This window comes from Ursus americanus, chromosome 1 (assembly GCF_024610735.1).
Source record: "Ursus americanus isolate L20-20 chromosome 1, mUrsAme1.1.p, whole genome shotgun sequence".
Taxonomy (NCBI): domain Eukaryota; kingdom Metazoa; phylum Chordata; class Mammalia; order Carnivora; family Ursidae; genus Ursus; species Ursus americanus.
In genome coordinates, this window is record NC_142127.1 from 32,470,203 (window position 1) to 32,486,626 (window position 16,424).

Genomic DNA, 16,424 nt, shown 5'->3' on the forward strand with positions numbered 1-16,424 from the left:
TCTTAAAAAAAAAAAAAGCACCGTAGTACTATATACCACAAAGAGTAAAATTTACTGTATGTAAATTAAAACATAGAATCAACCATAATGGGGAGGGGACTAAAATGGAATACAAATTGTAACAAATAAACCTAATTGTGTTACAGATGCATAACAAGACCACGCTGAAGGAAGTGAGGAAGAAAACAACTAAGTTATTTTGGAAAAATGGCTTTTTGACTGGTTATGCTATAGACAAAAATAACTATACAAAATACTGTACTCTAGTTAGTAAATTTGTTTCTCACAGGAATATGGGTTAGCAATTCTGAAAACACTTTATGTGCCTATAAGAGTTGAACAAATAAGTAAACGTATCATAGGTAATGAGAGCCAGGCTTTCTGGGAAAAGAAAAAGTCACATGTTGGAAAAAATAAGAAGCAGAAGTCTAGAATGAGCTCTGTGGTGTTGAATTGTATTGAAAGCATCAGTAGGAACTCATGGTTAAAAACACAGTATAATTAGGTAAATATACAAACGAATACAGATATGTACGCATACATGGGTTAGTATACATACATATATTTCTAAGCTCAGTCCACATAAGGGTCCTAGCAGCAAAGACACCTCAGTAGCAATGGGCACACCTAGTGCTTAGATCTTGGTTTTGAAATGCTATTCTTTAATATATAAACCAGGGCTCCTTGGAGAGGTGGGTCTGGAACAGGGAAAATACAAGGTGAGCATCTTGTGGTGCCAGAAAGTGAGGAAGTGCTCAAACCAAGGACAGAGTATGTGAAGGTCTTATAGGAGCCACCCTGAAAGAGCTCCCAATGGTCAAAGGTGAAATAATTTGGGCAACAAGATAAATAACAGTATTAGACTACATCCCACAGAAGAAAATAAATATCCATGAGTCCATACTGATACAAATAAAAAAACCCAAATGGTAGGAAGGAAGAGTTGTTTCTTACAGAAGAATTCCAGTTAATACATATGGAAAGGACGAAGGAAACAGAAAATCACCAACAGGCACGTTCCACAGCAATAACTGCTTCGTGCAAGATCCATCATTGGATGCTAAAATATGTGAGAGAATGTTTGAGGAGAAACAAGGTATCTGCATAGTTCCAAAGTATCTCCTCCATGAAATTTATTAATAACAAAGGGAAAAATAGTAACTTTACAGTGGAGAAGCTCAGCCGACAGCAACCTATCCAAGTCATCAAGTTCAACAGCACGAGTTACTGACATCGGTACCACCTGCTCTGATGCCTGAGGGAAGCACATCGCTTTTGTGTTATGCTGGCCAAAAATGTACTCTCTCGATCTAATCACGAGAAAACATCATATGAAACCAAATGGAGGGACATTCCACAAAATAACTGGCCAGTGTTCTTCAGAAGTGTCACAGTCAGAAAAAGACAAGGAAAAATTGAGAAATGATCACATTGGAGAGGGCTAAGGAGTCACGTCAACTAAATGCAATGTGGGATGATGGACAGGCATCTGAAACAGAAAAGCATTCTGGGAAAGCCCTGCTGCAATCTGGATGAAGGCTATAATTAACACTGCAACAACGTTATCAATTTCTTAGTTTTGATCATTGTATTACAGAGAAAAGTATGCTGGAATTCTCTGTGTGATTTTTGCAACTTTTCTGTAAGTTTAAAATGATTTCAAAATGAAGTTTAAAAAAATGTTTGTTGAATTAACCAATTCAGAGGAGGGGGAAAAAAAAAGAGTGTGTTTGTAGGCTATAAGCCACTGGCCCCTGGAGAAGCCAGGGAAGGACACGTTCAGTGTCAATGTAGCGTAGTTTCAACCCTACCTGCCTGCAATAGGGAAGGCGCTCCTGAATTTGGGTCAACTGCATGAGATGGGGCAATATTCCGCTTGAGGCTCACTGAATTGTAACTGGGACTACCGATGGGACACAGCAGAAATCTGAAGGTCCCTGAAAAAACTGGAAAAACCTTTGGGGGTAAGCTGCCTCTCCCAACTATTCCCTTGTTGTCTTTAAAGGAGAATAAAGACAAAGATAAGAAAAAGAACTCACGCTGCTATAAAGACTCTTCAGGTTCTTGGTTCTGTCATAATCCACTGTTTCTAGAACTGTTGTATATTTGTCCTTAATCTGATGATAATTTTCTTTATATTTCACCTACACACACAAAAAAGATGGGTTATTCTTTTCTGTTGTTCGAAAATACATAAAGACAATAATGGCTTGTCCTGGAAGAGAAGTACAAGGAAGACGCACCTCACTGGCATTAATGCCGCTTTGAAGAGCAGTCACGTAAAGTGGGGTGTCTGTGACCAGGTTATAATTTTGTAGATTTTCTTTACCTGCCGCCGTGTATTGTAGCTGTAGAGAAAAACAAGTTATCGGAAATGGTAAGATACAGGTCTGCCTCAGCTTGAGCAGTTTGTGCCAACTTAGATGAGCCTTTATTTATTTCTGGATTTCTGCTCTAATAGTAACAGAGAGGCTATCATTCTATATTCCTGCCGACTTTGTACGGTTGTCAAAACGAACAGTTTGTCTTGCCCAACAGTGGGGTCTGGCTCTTCGTCAGGTCCTCTTCTCCATGTTGTCTTTTCCATGCACGCGCCCCACCCCTGACTACAGACCCACAGCCTCAACATTCCATTAACCTGCCCTGTCAGAGCTGAACCATATGCGGGAAATTGTCCAAATATCTATTTTTTACTTCAAAACTTATCTACCTAAGGTCAAAGCATGCATTTGCATTCTATTCTCTGCAAGTTGGCCTTATCAGCTTCGGTATAGATGTTTACTATGAAACACCTCTCAGGAAACCTTCTGTTATAAACATGAAATGCTTCAACCACAGGAGAGACTAAAACTGAGAAGGTCCAACACCAGAGCAGATCACCAGGAGAGGTTTTATTGGGCAGGGGGCCTTCAGTTGCCTTGGAGCCTGCACTGTTAAAGCAGCTTTCTCTGCCTGGCACACGGCTGGCCCGGCTGCCACCCCACTGAGCGCACCACGGAGGCCACTGATCCACAGCGAACCTGTCGTTCTAGGAAGATCTCACCTGACTCTGGAGGTCATATGCTTTCTTGGCTTGGAGGATTTGAGGTGTATCCCAAACATAGCATCCAATGCCTTTCAGCCAATTCAAGTCATCCTTATACACATTCTGCAAGAAAGAAGAAATGATGAAAGGTCACAGGTACTAACTGAATTTATGATTGGGCATTTTGATAATTTCGTCTCAGATGTTGGCTGGACTTAGTGCTTAGTGGTCACAGGGTGGGCCTCTCAACAGCTGGAGGTCTTTACTGCACTGACCTAAAGAAGCTTAGGAGGAGAGGAATAGCTAAATTTAGTCGGGTGTGAAAGCAGGTGAAATAGTTAACATAGGTGTCACATGGCTCAGAGGGGATTCTTAAACCAAAAAGTGGTTACTCGTGCCACTGTGTTTGAAAAAGCAGCACCATTTATGAATACGGGGACAAATGGAGCGTGGAGGGCCAAGGCATGGTTGAGTGAAGCCTGTAACTAAGTCAAGCTGCAGAAGGGACATCATACATCACTCAAGATCTCCTGCGCATTTCGGGCCCGTATAACGTTGGGTTCTTCCGGGAGAGACGTCCACTGATGGAAGAAGTGTTGGTATTCCAGGTCACTGAGGATGTACTGGCAGTGTTTAGCCAGCACGTGATTCATCATATCGATGGGGATGTGAACATTTGCTTTGGTATCCTCATAATTTTTTCTGTAGTTCAACTAAAGAATCATTTTTTAAAGACAAAAAGAAGAAAGGAATTCAAATGTTAATTATTCAAATTGATCTCTTTTCGAGTCTTAGCTCTAGGATAGATCAGTACCTTTAGAATAAACAAAGGCTAAAAAAAGAGACGTTAATATGTTCTTCTTTTTCAATGTCCCATTCTTTCATAACACAGGGGTAAAGAGTTACCTTGTTGCTTTCTCCTTTTTCCAAACTTAGATACCTCACTGCGGGGGCGGGGGGTGGGGGGATAGTGGAGGAGGGAGGGAAAGGGAGGAATCCCATAGCTATCAAAGGTACACAAGGTTAACTGGCAGGGGTGGGGATGAATCTCAAGAAGGACTCCATGCCCTTCTCAACCAAAGAACAAGTTACAGACAGGCAGACTAACAGTACACTTAAGGGTACAAATCCTCTATGAAAGCGAGCTTTGCTTACCACACTCCTCATCTTTTGGAAATCCAGACAGTGAACCACACCAGGGAACTCACTGATTTCTTTCCCAGCCAGGTAGTGGCCCTTCTGCTTCTCATAGGTCTCTTTGTATTTAAGCTGTGAAGTAGGTACAACATTGAGAATCACTGGGATTTTCTAACCAGCTCCCCAGTGAAGACTCTTAAACCCATGCGAGGAGAAAGCACTGACCTCACTGTTCACGTAGTCGGCATGCTTAGCTCCAACAATGGGAATGTAGCGTTCATCCAAGGTATAGCCGTAGGCCTTGGTTCCTTCCCATGCCCCTTTATACAGTATCTGGAACAAAGAAATGGGTGTCAACAAAAGTCTGTGGTCAACTTCCTTCAGATATTGCTAAAAAGAAAATAGTAAAACCCCAGTAAAATATTTGTTGAGAGGCAAAGCTTACACCTTCACTTAGAGCCATTCTTGTGCCTTCCTATGAATATGGCAGAGTTTTTTGATTTTACTGCATATTAAATCTATAGATAAGGAGGCAGTTTATAACCGAGTTGAACTATATTTACAGTTCTAATAAAAGTGAAAATAAATTTTCACGTAGGGAGACAATCACCAAAGATTGTTTCCCATTGGGCATACATACATACATACCCACTACATACACACACATCCTCCTTTGGCTTAGATGAATTAAAACTTGGAGGCCAAGTCTTCCATTTGCTGGCTGGAGATATTTATACGTGCCTGCTAAAGAAGGACTGGCCTTTCCTCTCTTCCCTTTTGGCAGGTGCTCAGTCCTGTGTGTGCCTGGAGCTGCGATAGCACCTGATACATTATTATCTGTTGACTTGTATGTCTGTCCTCATTCTCATGGGCTCCTGACTGGCTTATCTTATCGAGCTTTAGCTCCTTAGTGCTTCCTACAGTGCCTGGAACACCACAGGAGCTCAAAAATATACCAGCTGAATAAATGCTGTTTCTAATAAACAAGACAAATTATTTCTAATAAACAAGACTAAATACAATAAAAATAATAAGCTCAGTGGTTCACAAAATCAGCCAAGGATATGAATACTGACAAGAGCTTAAAATTAAGAAGTGAGGTGTAAATCACATAAAATAAAACTTACAGTACTATAGAGTTTTCCCATGTCTTTGGAGTGGGTGATGTATGGCGTATCTGGAGAAAACATGTACTTGCCCTTTATTTTTTTATTAAATGTTTCTTTATATTTTACCTAAGGAGGAAAAACAAGACAAAACCAAACAAAACCTTTGGTTAATATGCATGTATATTTAAAATTTCATAGTTTCTACCTAGCAAGATAATAATCAGTCTGCATTTAGAGATTTAAAACTAACTGGTTGAATTTCAGTTCATTTTACCTAATAGAATAATTTGAACAAGAATATAGATACTTTCTGTGAGTACAGTGTACCTCTTACTAGTGACTTTTAAGACGTTCTCACCAAAGATGATCTCATAGTTTCCCACCCCATTGTCCATTTCCTTATAAGCAGTTGTCCGGAGGTAGGTGAATGCAGTCGATGACAGACAACAAACTCCCCAGTCCATGCACACCGTTATAGGTGAAGCAAACTTACGTCACTTTGATTGATTGAGTTCATCTTAGCCAAGACAATCTCTGGAGGATCCACCACACTTGTGAAGTTAGGGTAGTTGTCAAGAGCATCTTTCTTATATTTTATCTGCAAGGAAACAGAGATGATTAAGACTGGCCTCCTTCCATTGGGTATCTGCCCCCACACGGCAGGCAAGGGGGCCAGGCATTGGGTGAGAACAGGCTTTGTGTACCTGATTCACCATTTCCTGGTTCTTCGTAACCCTCACGTAGTCCACAGAATCCAGGGGTATCCAGCCAATGCCACGGAGCCACTCCAGGTCAGCTTTGTAGACATTCTGAGAGCAGGAAGAGAGATACAATGCAGGTATAAATGACTGACACAGGATTACAGACAGTAGATCGGAAGCAACTTTTTCAGAAGCTTTTTAAGGATTTCTCTCTAGTGACTGGTGCCTCATTGATTCGGTCATGATTTCACCTATTCACCTGAGAAATATTTCTTGAGCCTGTTATTAGGAGTGAGGTACTGTCCTAGGTGTTTTGAGGGCTAAGTATAAAGGAGTCTAGTGTAAAGAGAAGTCATTTACAAGGGGAGAGTGTAAAAGCGGGAACACTCAAGTGCTGTGGGAGTTACGGGCAGGGAGCCATTGTTTTCAGCAGTGAGCCTAAGAAAAGGTTTTACTAAGGAGGATATAATTTTAGATGGAATTATATGTAATTACTTAGAAATATGTGGGACATTAAGACTATATAAAGAAAGTGACATGACTAAATGCTCATATATTATAGAGCAGAGGGACCCATCCCTCTGACCAAGCCTAGCTCTCCCCTCCCCCACCTAGTGCCTGGATTCTCGCAGGCCACCCCTCGCCAACTGCAATGGAGCAGCTAGTCTGGCTAAAGGTCCACCACGGTCATTCTGCCGCAGCAACAGTGCGGTGGGATATTCGAGCTCAGCACCTGTGCTGCAGGCAGTCTTTGGTTTCCTGTTTCCACTTTGGTAATGAGAAGACCAGGTAGGGTTAGCTCCCGGGGACACCTGAGCATCACGTCGGTGCAGTTTCTGTTCCTTGCTGACTGCTGGTGGCAGCTAGAGGTCCTGACTCAGGCCTCACTGCAAGATGGCCTATGTCATGTGCTCTCTACCCCACCTTTACCAAAGCTCTGCGTGAGGGATTCTGGCCCTCATGAGGCTCATCAGTACTTGGCTTCCCTTTTGCTTTGATTCCTTGCAAGCAAGTCCTTCATAAATGCCTGCAGGAGTAAAATGCCTGGCAAAGCAAGAACGGCGTATTCCCAGGTCCTCAACTACACTATCAACTAATATTGTTAAAATCCAACTCACTCTCCATTCTCACCCCAAGCCAATTATTATCTTAAATCAGCTGATAATTTTCCAGGCAAATGTGAGATGTTGCAAAAAAAAATTTTTTTAATGACTTTGAAAGTTATTCAGATATACTAGTAGGCAGCTGTCAGCCAATCACCGCTCCGGGTCTTTCTCTACTTCATACCCAGCTTAATACCCTTCTGGGAACAAACTCAATATTTATGGCTTAAAGTTTCAAAACCTGGTGCTTCGAGAGTGCTGCTGATAATTCTGAGTATACCGTACATTTCTCGATAATTAAGAAACAAAATCACTTACATCGCTCTGGAGGTCATAGGCCTTCCTTGCCTGGATAACATCATTTTGGTCAGGATGACATATCCATTGGTGCAGGTAATTACGGTAATCAATATCACTGACGAGCTCCTGCCCGTGCTTGGCGGCCAACACCGACACCATATCAGCAGGTAGGTTGATCCTGGCCTTTGTTCTGTGATAATCCTCTTTGTAGAGTCTGTCATTCTGAATCTGGCCTGCATGCTCAAACCAAACCAGTTTGGGATCATCTCTCATCGTTGGGACACCAACATAATGACCTCTTTGTTTCACATGGTCAGCTTTGTATTTCAGCTGCTCGGAGAAAAAATAGAGATTGCATCAGTTTTGACAAGCACTCAAGGAAAAGGGGGGCTTGAGACCTCAGCAGATACAGCCCCTCAGCCTCTTGTCAACTGCCTCCCTGAGAATAAACAACAAAAAGCATTGAAATAAATATAAAGAAATATCAATTTAAAATTAGAAAAAAAATATTGGCTTTCTAATTCTGCCTGTATTTTATTTGAAAGCTTTAAGATCTTAAGGAAGTGAGGGACTAGAAGAAAGACTAAGGCACCGAAAGGATAACTTTTAAAGAAGCCCACAAAACAAGACCAAACTCCCAAAGCCCCCAGGGAGGACCAGGAGGGAGCGGTACTTCAACCACCCCCAAGCCTGGCCGGGCCTGCTAGCCCCAGGCGCACTCCCGCGTGCACTCGCCTACGGGTAGATTACCTCGCTCTGAACTTCGTTGGAGTGATGGGCGTGAACAAATGGCACCGCGTCTGGAGGCAAAATGTAACCCGTAGCTTTCTGCTTCTCCCAGCCTTCCTTGTAGAGGTACTAAAAGACAGAGCCACAACAGAGGCTTACACTAAGGAGTCGGAATGGGGCACTGACCGTGTGTATCCATGTCCCACAGTTACAGTATAGTGCTCTGTCCCCACACAGAGTACCGGCATCTGGCTAAAATCATACCTGGTCCAGTATTCGAGCTGCCTCCTGGGCAGTGTGCAGCCAGGGGGTTTCTGTGAGGGTATATTTCGATTTGGTATCATTCCAGTCTTTCCGGTATTTAATCTGGAAATGAGAGGCAAGAGGCTTAAGTTACTTGATATTAAGAAAACATAACGTTGTCCGAGCAAATTTGAGCATTGTCTCAATGATTACAATCTGTATCGCAGACAGCGATTGCATGCTGAGCTAACGTAGGTGGAAAGCTTTGGAAATGACATTTCACGACTGGGCAATTTTAGAATGAGAGCCATGTACTTACATCATTGAGGATCTCGCCACTTTGTTTTGCAGTCACATAATCAACTCTGTCATCCACAGGAGTAAAGTTGAGAGTTTCTATTTTTGTGCGATATTTTTTCTATAGGAAAGAAAATAGCTTTCAGACGGTAGCAGTTTCTGGTCCTGCCTGAGCTGAGAAAGAGACACTAGGTTTAAAGGTCTTTCTCTACTGGAAGTGTAAACTGCCAGAGTTGAACAGCACCTCCTTGGCAATTCGGCCTTTTCCTTAGCATTTTATTTTTTAACAACTGGGTTGGCTTCTTATATCTCCCAAGGATTCTAAAGTAGCAGGTTTGCTTAGCGACCAAGGTCATATACCATATCGTTCCATGTATCATGTTACTCAATACATTTTTTCAACTGGACAAACTTCTCCCAAGCGTATTGCCATTGCTGACAAAAGACGTTTTCCTTTTATATAATTCCAAGCATGAGCTGAGTATGCTGGATGTTATATTACAGATGTGGTCCCCTGATGTGTTAGGGACAGTAGAGGACTGTTTTGCGAAAAGGTACGTCTGGCTTAAATGACAGCAGCTGCACTTGTTAAAATTGCCGATGGGGAATGACTTGAGTTTTGGCTTGTATATTTTTGTTCAGTCTCCCAGGAAATGCACCAAATGGCAGGGTAAAAAATCTTAGAATACCTCACTGAAGATATCCGCAGCATGTTTGGCATGATTGACGGAAACGGAATCATTTGGCAACCACCCGATCCCACGTAACCATTCCAAGTCGGCCTTGTAGACAGCCTGTGGAAACAAGGCCGAGTGATTTCAGCAACTCTGCTCATACGGTCCTGTTTATTCTATCCCTCGGTTTGATGGAGAAATACATATACGGATGACATACTCAAGCAGCCAGGCAGGTAACATAATTCATTAGGTGGTCAGGTGACAGGAAAACTGGGGGCTCTATTTGCTATTTAAAGTGGGTTAGCCTCAATTCAGCTCCAGCTATTGTTGCCAATGCATGTCCGGAGCTTCAGTCTCTGATTTTTCCTAAGAACTAAGAAATCTTAGATTTGTACCCCAAATTTCCTGATTTAAAAACCTTGGCAACGTAATTCAAGATTTTAAAACATTCAAGATTTTTAAACACTGTATTAACTAAAAAACTTGTCTGTGCCTGCATCCTTTCCACAACTGCCAGCGTTTTACTTATGATATCAACCTCTGTTACTACTTAAATTCCATAAATAATATTTTCACAGCAGTTGTCTTTATACTGTTACAATTAAGATTTATATTCACACAACCATTTGTTCCTTGATACAGAATCCAGATCTTTCATGGCTTTGCTGCTTTTTGACACTGTACTATAAGGTCTAACTAAAACCAAATTCCTGGCTTTATAAAGACACAAAGTGAAGATACAAAAATTTAAGGGGGGCGCCTGGGTGGCATAGGGGCGCCTGGGTGGCACAGCGGTTAAGCGTCTGCCTTCGGCTCAGGGCGTGATCCCGGCGTTATGGGATCGAGCCCCACATCAGGCTCCTCTGCTATGAGCCTGCTTCTTCCTCTCCCACTCCCCCTGCTTGTGTTCCCTCTCTCGCTGGCTGTCTCTATCTCTGTCAAATAAATAAATAAATAAATAAATAAATAAATAAATAAATAAATAAATAAATAAAATCTTTAAAAAAAAAAATTTAAGGATATAAACTTTCTGGGAGTCATGGCAAAATGATAGAAGAGCTCATCCTAAAACGTAGCCCACTCACATCGCTTTGCAGTTGGTAGGCTTTCTTGGCCTGAATCACATCGTTCTGGTCAGGCATGCATATCCACTGGTGTAAGTAATTGCGATAATCAATGTCGCTGACCAGGGTCTGGCAATTTTTAGAATGCACGATGGAAAGCATATCCACAGGGCTTTGGAACTTGGTCTTCCATTTGGCCCAGTGCATCCGGTACTCTCTTTCATTCTGGATCTTGCCAGCTATGAGGGCCCAGCGGATCTTGTTGTCATCTCTGGCGGTGGGGGTCCCCACATAGTGTCCCTTCTGCTTCTCGTGGTCAAGCTTGTATTTATACTGAAGATGGAAAAACAAAGCAGATGGATCACAGTATGTACTCCTGATGCACCTAGGATTTTTGCTTAGAAACTGACAAGTCAAACAAGGCCACACTTACGTCACTGGCAATCTCCCTGGAGGCCTTGGCAGCCTGAATGGGGATGGCATCCAGCCGTACATCACAGCTCATCTTCATTCCATCCCAATCTTCGCGGTAAATTTTCTAAAGAGGAGAAAAAATAGGGTATCATTTCGGACTCAGATGTACTGATAACTTCAAGGGTTCAAGTAGAATTAATATCAAAGCAGTCCAGTTTCGAAGTCCCAGAGTGAGTTAAGAAGGGAATAGGTAAAAGAATAATTCTCCACCACACTGCTGGAAGATGAAATTGTGTCTGGAGTCCAAAGATCTGGCTTGACGAGAGTTCCTTCTAATTAAAATCATGGCTTCTATGTAGTTGCTCATGGTTGATATGACAGGGCTTAGCGGCTCTTTGTACTGAGCGTTTTGGTAGCGCTGGGATAAGGTTAACGTCAGACATTAATGAGGATTACCGGATTTCTTCAATTCAACAATTCAGTTTATTTAATTTTAGAATTCAACTTAATTTTGTAATCTTCAGAATTATAGACTTTTATATTGGTGGGGAGGTTTTCCCCGGGACGGTTTCTTAGATGAAGGGGAGGTAAACAGAAGGCAGAATGAACCACGAGAGACTATGGACTTGGGAAACAAACTGAGGGTTTCAGAGGGGAGGGGGGTGGGGGATTGGGATAGGCTGGTGTTGGGTATTAAGGAGGGCACGTATTGCATGGAGCACTGGGTGTTATACGCAAACAGTGAATCATGGAACACTAAACTAATATGTACCGTATGGTGAATAACATAATAAAAAAAAATAAAAAACAATAATAGATGTTCATTCTGAAGGACAGTTACAGGTTAACAGCCTTTTTTTTTTTTTTTTAAGCAGGCTCCACACCCAGCGTGGAGCCCAACGTGGGGCTTGAACTCATGATCCTGAGATCAACACCTGAGCTGAGATCCAGAGTTGGATGCTTAACCGACTGAGCCACCCAGGCGCCTACACAGTAGTCATTTTTTAAAATGCAGTGTGTTTTTATTTGTATAGAGAAGTTAATTAGGGTAGTGACTGATTTACAGATAGCTTTTTAAATATATGCTCATATTTAAATGGACACATTCTATATTGACAACGTCAGAAAGACTCAGAAATAACAGTAATTTAAGTGTCTAATTCAGAAATCATACCAATGAATATGGGAGCTTTAACAGTGCAGAAAGGAGAGATGAATTTCAATTATTCATAGTTTCATGGGCTTTGCATATCTGAAATATGAGTGCTCATACAAATTTTGTCCTTCTAAGTACAGGTAAGTTTTGTATGAATTTTCATTCAAGTTTTTGTATAAATTTTGGGTGGTTCTATTTAACAATAGACTCTTTGTACAAAAGAAATAGTATTCTTCAAATTTCAACATATTGGAGAATATTTAATGCAAACTTGTTATTATGTTATTTAAAATATTTTGTTTTTATTATTTAGTTTTATTACATATATTGTTACACTATTTTTAATTATGTAATAAATTTTTATGTAGTCAAATATATTTTTTATTAAGAAAAAAATCTGAGTTTGAGGTCAAACTTCATCTACTAACTTTAAGATCATGGGTCAATTCCTCAATCACTTTAAGTCTCAACCTTCCCATCTAATAAAAACAAAGTAACACTATTTTACTCATATGATTCGTTTGAAGAGTAAATGAGTCAATTTAATGAATTTGCTTGGTTAACTAGAAAATTGTATACAAATATCCTGAAAAAGTTGTGTTTCCCAAATGACAGAAACAAGTTTAAATAGTGGATTTTATCAAGATTATAGTAATGGTGACCCCATGTGTAAAAAAAAAAAAGTACATTTTTGGTTAGCATTCAAATAGGGTGTTTGATTTCTTCCAAAGCACAAGCCATTATCATTAATGTCTTAACATCGAATATCTAAACATCTAAAGTTTACAACTTCACTTTTGCCATAGTTTCAAACACTAGTCCTGCTTACATTAATATATCAACAGTAGGGTTCTGGTATTTGCAGCTGAGAAATATATTAGGCAAAAGAGAGCTCATGAGACTTTCCCTGATTGTCCAGCCAAAGATGCCTCTGTATCGAAAAGAAGAGGCTGAGGAGTCCGTTTACGCTGAAGACTGAACTGCCTCTCCAACTTGTCACTTGGTGATGACAGGGCACTGCACCATACTATTTTCGTCTGAAAAAAATATATCAGTGCCCCAAATTTTATTTTCTTCCCATCTCTTGGAAGAAGTTATCTCATGACAACAGAGTTGATGGGTATGGTTTGGCACACGGTGAGGAATCTTTGCTGGGTGGTCTCCTTCTCTCACAGAGACTTGTTATTTTCTGAAAGAGGTGAAGTTCCAAACTATGGGGAACTGCACTACGGCACGAGCCTTCTTCTAGGGTCATATTTATTCTACATATAAGAAATCTCTATGATCCATGAAGACAATACCTTTCTTGAGCTTTCTTAAGTTGTATAGTAACCACTGAATTCTCTCATTTTATCTAATAGACTTTTAAGCTCATTCTCTTCCTTTTTCCAGACATAATGATTTATCCTACAAGTAATGATAATTTTGCCTTTTAAACCCAATATTTAGCTTTTATTCTTCCTCTTATGTGATTATTTCAGCTTGAGTGAGGAGCTCACTCAGCTAGTAGTTCCAGCAAATGTTAAATAACGGTGATGTCCATGGGCATCCTTGTTTTTTTCCTAGCTTGAATGAGATTAACTTACTGAGGATGAGCTTGGCCTTTGATCTGAGATTTATGCTTTTAGTCGCATCAAAATGATATTCATTTATTCTTATTTTACGAGGATTTCATTTTTAAAAATAAGAATGGATATTGGAATTGGTCACATGCCTTTTTTCAAATCTAACAAGATGAATGTGTGATTTTTCTCTTTTGTTTTATTACATTATTAGGTTTCTGAATATGGAGCCCTCTTGGCATTCCTGGATGAACGCTAATTATTTGTCTCCTATCATATTCATGTACTACTGAATTTTATTTGTTAATATTTTATTTAGGATTTTCCTCATTACTGGTCTACAGTTTTCCTTTGTGGAATTATCTTTGACAAGTTTTGGTAATTGTGATGGCTTTCCTTCTTTCCTTAGGCTCTATGATAGTTTGATAATTTCTTGAAGTTCTGGAAGATTCTCCTATGAGATCATCTGGATGACCCTGACATCTGAGAGGAGGAAGGAGAGTCTTTAACAACCCTCTTAATTTCTTGCTATATATTTTTATGCTTTTTCTGGGGTCATTTCGGTAATTTATGATTTCCTAGAAAATCCCCTATAGATTCAGGTTTTAAAATTAATTTGTATAAAGTTTTGCAAAGAATTCTCATCTTTATTTTATGTTTGTCTGTCATTAATGCTCCTTTCTTGTCCATGTGTCTCTTCATCCATTCTTCTTTTAGCCTTCTCATCCTTATTCTCATCTCCCTTTTGTCATATTGACACTGGCTCACAGTAACTGGCCTTGCTGGGTGACTCAGAGCCAGGGATCTGCTCCTTCCTCACTCCTGGTCAAAGCGCTGATGGTAAAGCCTTCCCCATCCCCACTCAGTCAATCTTTTCTCTCCTGCCTATGAAGAGTTCCCTAGGGATATCATAGCACCAAGTGGGTGACTTTCCAAACAAAAAAGGAGTCTGTTGAGGTACTTACATTGCTCACATTAAGAGCATTGGCTCTAGCGAGGTTGATTTCTGGCGTATCTGGCATTATGTGGATTGACGTTTTATCCTTGTCCCAAACTTCTCTGTACTTTGGCTATGGCAAAAACCACAATAACAAAATTACTTTGCAATTTGTAATTCTGCTAGTTCGCACAACTTTCAACTTTCCTGATCCCAAATTTTTTCATATTAAGGAAAAAACATCTACAGGTTCTTCACATAAGTTGCTCAAACTTAATATGAAATTGGTATTAATATCTTTTTTGTTTAAAATTTATAAATAACAAGAACACAATCCTATCAACATTACTATAAAAACCTTTTCTACCACCAACGTTCTTATCTTACAAATAGATTACCAGGTTAATTATTTACCAGTCACTTATAAGGACTTATTTTAACGTAGGGGGAAAGGTGACTTACAATACTAATATTTTCAGCATTCGACTTAGCAAGGACAACTTCAGGTGTGTCAACGACACTTGTGTACTTGAGGCTCACTACAGGAGTCCGATAGACGCTGTCTCGTAGGATCTTCTGGGCATTTTTGACCCTCAGCACTTCAGGAGACCCTTCAGGCATCCAGCCAATGCCACGGAGCCACTCCAAGTCAGCCTTATAGATGGCCTGGAAAAGAAAACAAAGTTAGATACAAGCGGGTTTTTTTTAATTGTGGTAAAGTAAGAAAGCTGTTTTAGGTTACATTTTGCCTCTCACAAGCAATAAAATTAAGCATTGGCCTGACAAACACAATTCATCCCATGCACAGCACTGCTCTATCCTGCTTTGTTTTCTGTGCCAGGAGCACCTATGCACATTCTAAAAAGCAGAATGATGCAGAACGAGCTCTGTCTCTGTTGGATGCATGGAAGATTTTGAAGAGTATTTAAGGAACATCATACTAGCTCAGGTGGACTTTTAAAGCAATAAAAAAAATAATTAAAAGAAGATATTCATTCTACACAAGAAATAAGTATCCTGATGGAATCCATGACTTCCAAAAGATTGGGCAGAGAATATGAATAAATCTAAAAATACTTGAGGTAAACTAATGAAACATCATATTGTGAAGAATACCATATTAAGGGAAACTAGTGAGTTCGGAGCATGCTGCTAACCTTTGACATTAATTTCAAGGAAGCAGCCCTGTCATTCCTCAATTGAGAGACCATGCGAATTCTCATGTTTAGGAAACTACAAACACCGCACACATTAAGGAATCTATAGAAACATTCTGGTAGCGCCACTAACAGTAAAAAAGACAACTTTCTCAATAAGCCCAGCAGTAAGAGAGGCAATCAGTAAACTTGGTAAAATGCTAAAGGGAAGTGCTTATGTAGGGAGAGTTGTTTTCCCCAGTCCTAGGAGGAATGACCAGGCAAAGCTGTGGAAGGCTCTCTTCCTGGAGAAGAGCTCGCTACTCCGGCACCTCGGCTGGTACTCTCCGCACAAGCAACAACTTACATCACTCTGCAGGTCGTAGGCTTTCCTGGCTTGGATCACATCATTCTGGTCGGGAAAGCAAGACCAGTGGTGCAGGTAGTGGCGATAATCCACATCACTTGCTAATGCCTGGCCCTCTTTGGCAGCATTGATGGACACCATGTCCCCTGGGATGGAGATCCTGGCCTTGTGGTCATTGTAGGCCTTTTTGTACAGCCTGTCATTCTGCATCTTTAACACATTTGCCGCCCAAACCAGTTTAGGGTCTTCCTTGGCATTGCGACATCCAATATAATGGCCTTTCTGCTTCTCATAAGCAGTTTTGTACAGGTACTGGTATATGTGAACAGAAGAAAGAAGAGTCATTTTTCAAACTCACTTTGTCTACACAGCCTGCTCCAAATATCTCCATCTCCCTTAGATTAGCTTTTTTTGGGCACTGCTCTTCTTTAAGTCCATACTATGTGTTATGATTCTTAACACATTGG

At 40.5% G+C, this 16,424-nt stretch overlaps 1 protein-coding gene across 20 annotated transcripts in view; it reads right to left on the minus strand.

Moving 5' to 3' along the window:
• The window catches only part of NEB (nebulin), a 209,813-nt gene that overhangs the window by 66,314 nt on the left and 127,075 nt on the right, over positions 1 to 16,424 (minus strand). For all 20 annotated transcript variants that reach the window (XM_087860771.1, XM_087860769.1, XM_087860763.1 and 17 more), the window contains 19 exons: positions 15,958 to 16,269; positions 14,917 to 15,120; positions 14,483 to 14,587; positions 10,819 to 10,923; positions 10,407 to 10,718; positions 9,334 to 9,438; positions 8,667 to 8,765; positions 8,369 to 8,470; positions 8,126 to 8,233; positions 7,394 to 7,705; positions 5,976 to 6,080; positions 5,765 to 5,869; positions 5,290 to 5,397; positions 4,388 to 4,495; positions 4,181 to 4,294; positions 3,541 to 3,738; positions 3,044 to 3,148; positions 2,244 to 2,348; positions 2,040 to 2,144 (listed from right to left, as the gene is read on the minus strand). In XM_087860771.1, the coding sequence (XP_087716897.1) occupies positions 2,040 to 2,144; positions 2,244 to 2,348; positions 3,044 to 3,148; positions 3,541 to 3,738; positions 4,181 to 4,294; positions 4,388 to 4,495; positions 5,290 to 5,397; positions 5,765 to 5,869; positions 5,976 to 6,080; positions 7,394 to 7,705; positions 8,126 to 8,233; positions 8,369 to 8,470; positions 8,667 to 8,765; positions 9,334 to 9,438; positions 10,407 to 10,718; positions 10,819 to 10,923; positions 14,483 to 14,587; positions 14,917 to 15,120; positions 15,958 to 16,269 (2,817 nt within the window). The remainder of the gene's footprint in view (positions 1 to 2,039; positions 2,145 to 2,243; positions 2,349 to 3,043; positions 3,149 to 3,540; positions 3,739 to 4,180; positions 4,295 to 4,387; positions 4,496 to 5,289; positions 5,398 to 5,764; positions 5,870 to 5,975; positions 6,081 to 7,393; positions 7,706 to 8,125; positions 8,234 to 8,368; positions 8,471 to 8,666; positions 8,766 to 9,333; positions 9,439 to 10,406; positions 10,719 to 10,818; positions 10,924 to 14,482; positions 14,588 to 14,916; positions 15,121 to 15,957; positions 16,270 to 16,424) is intronic.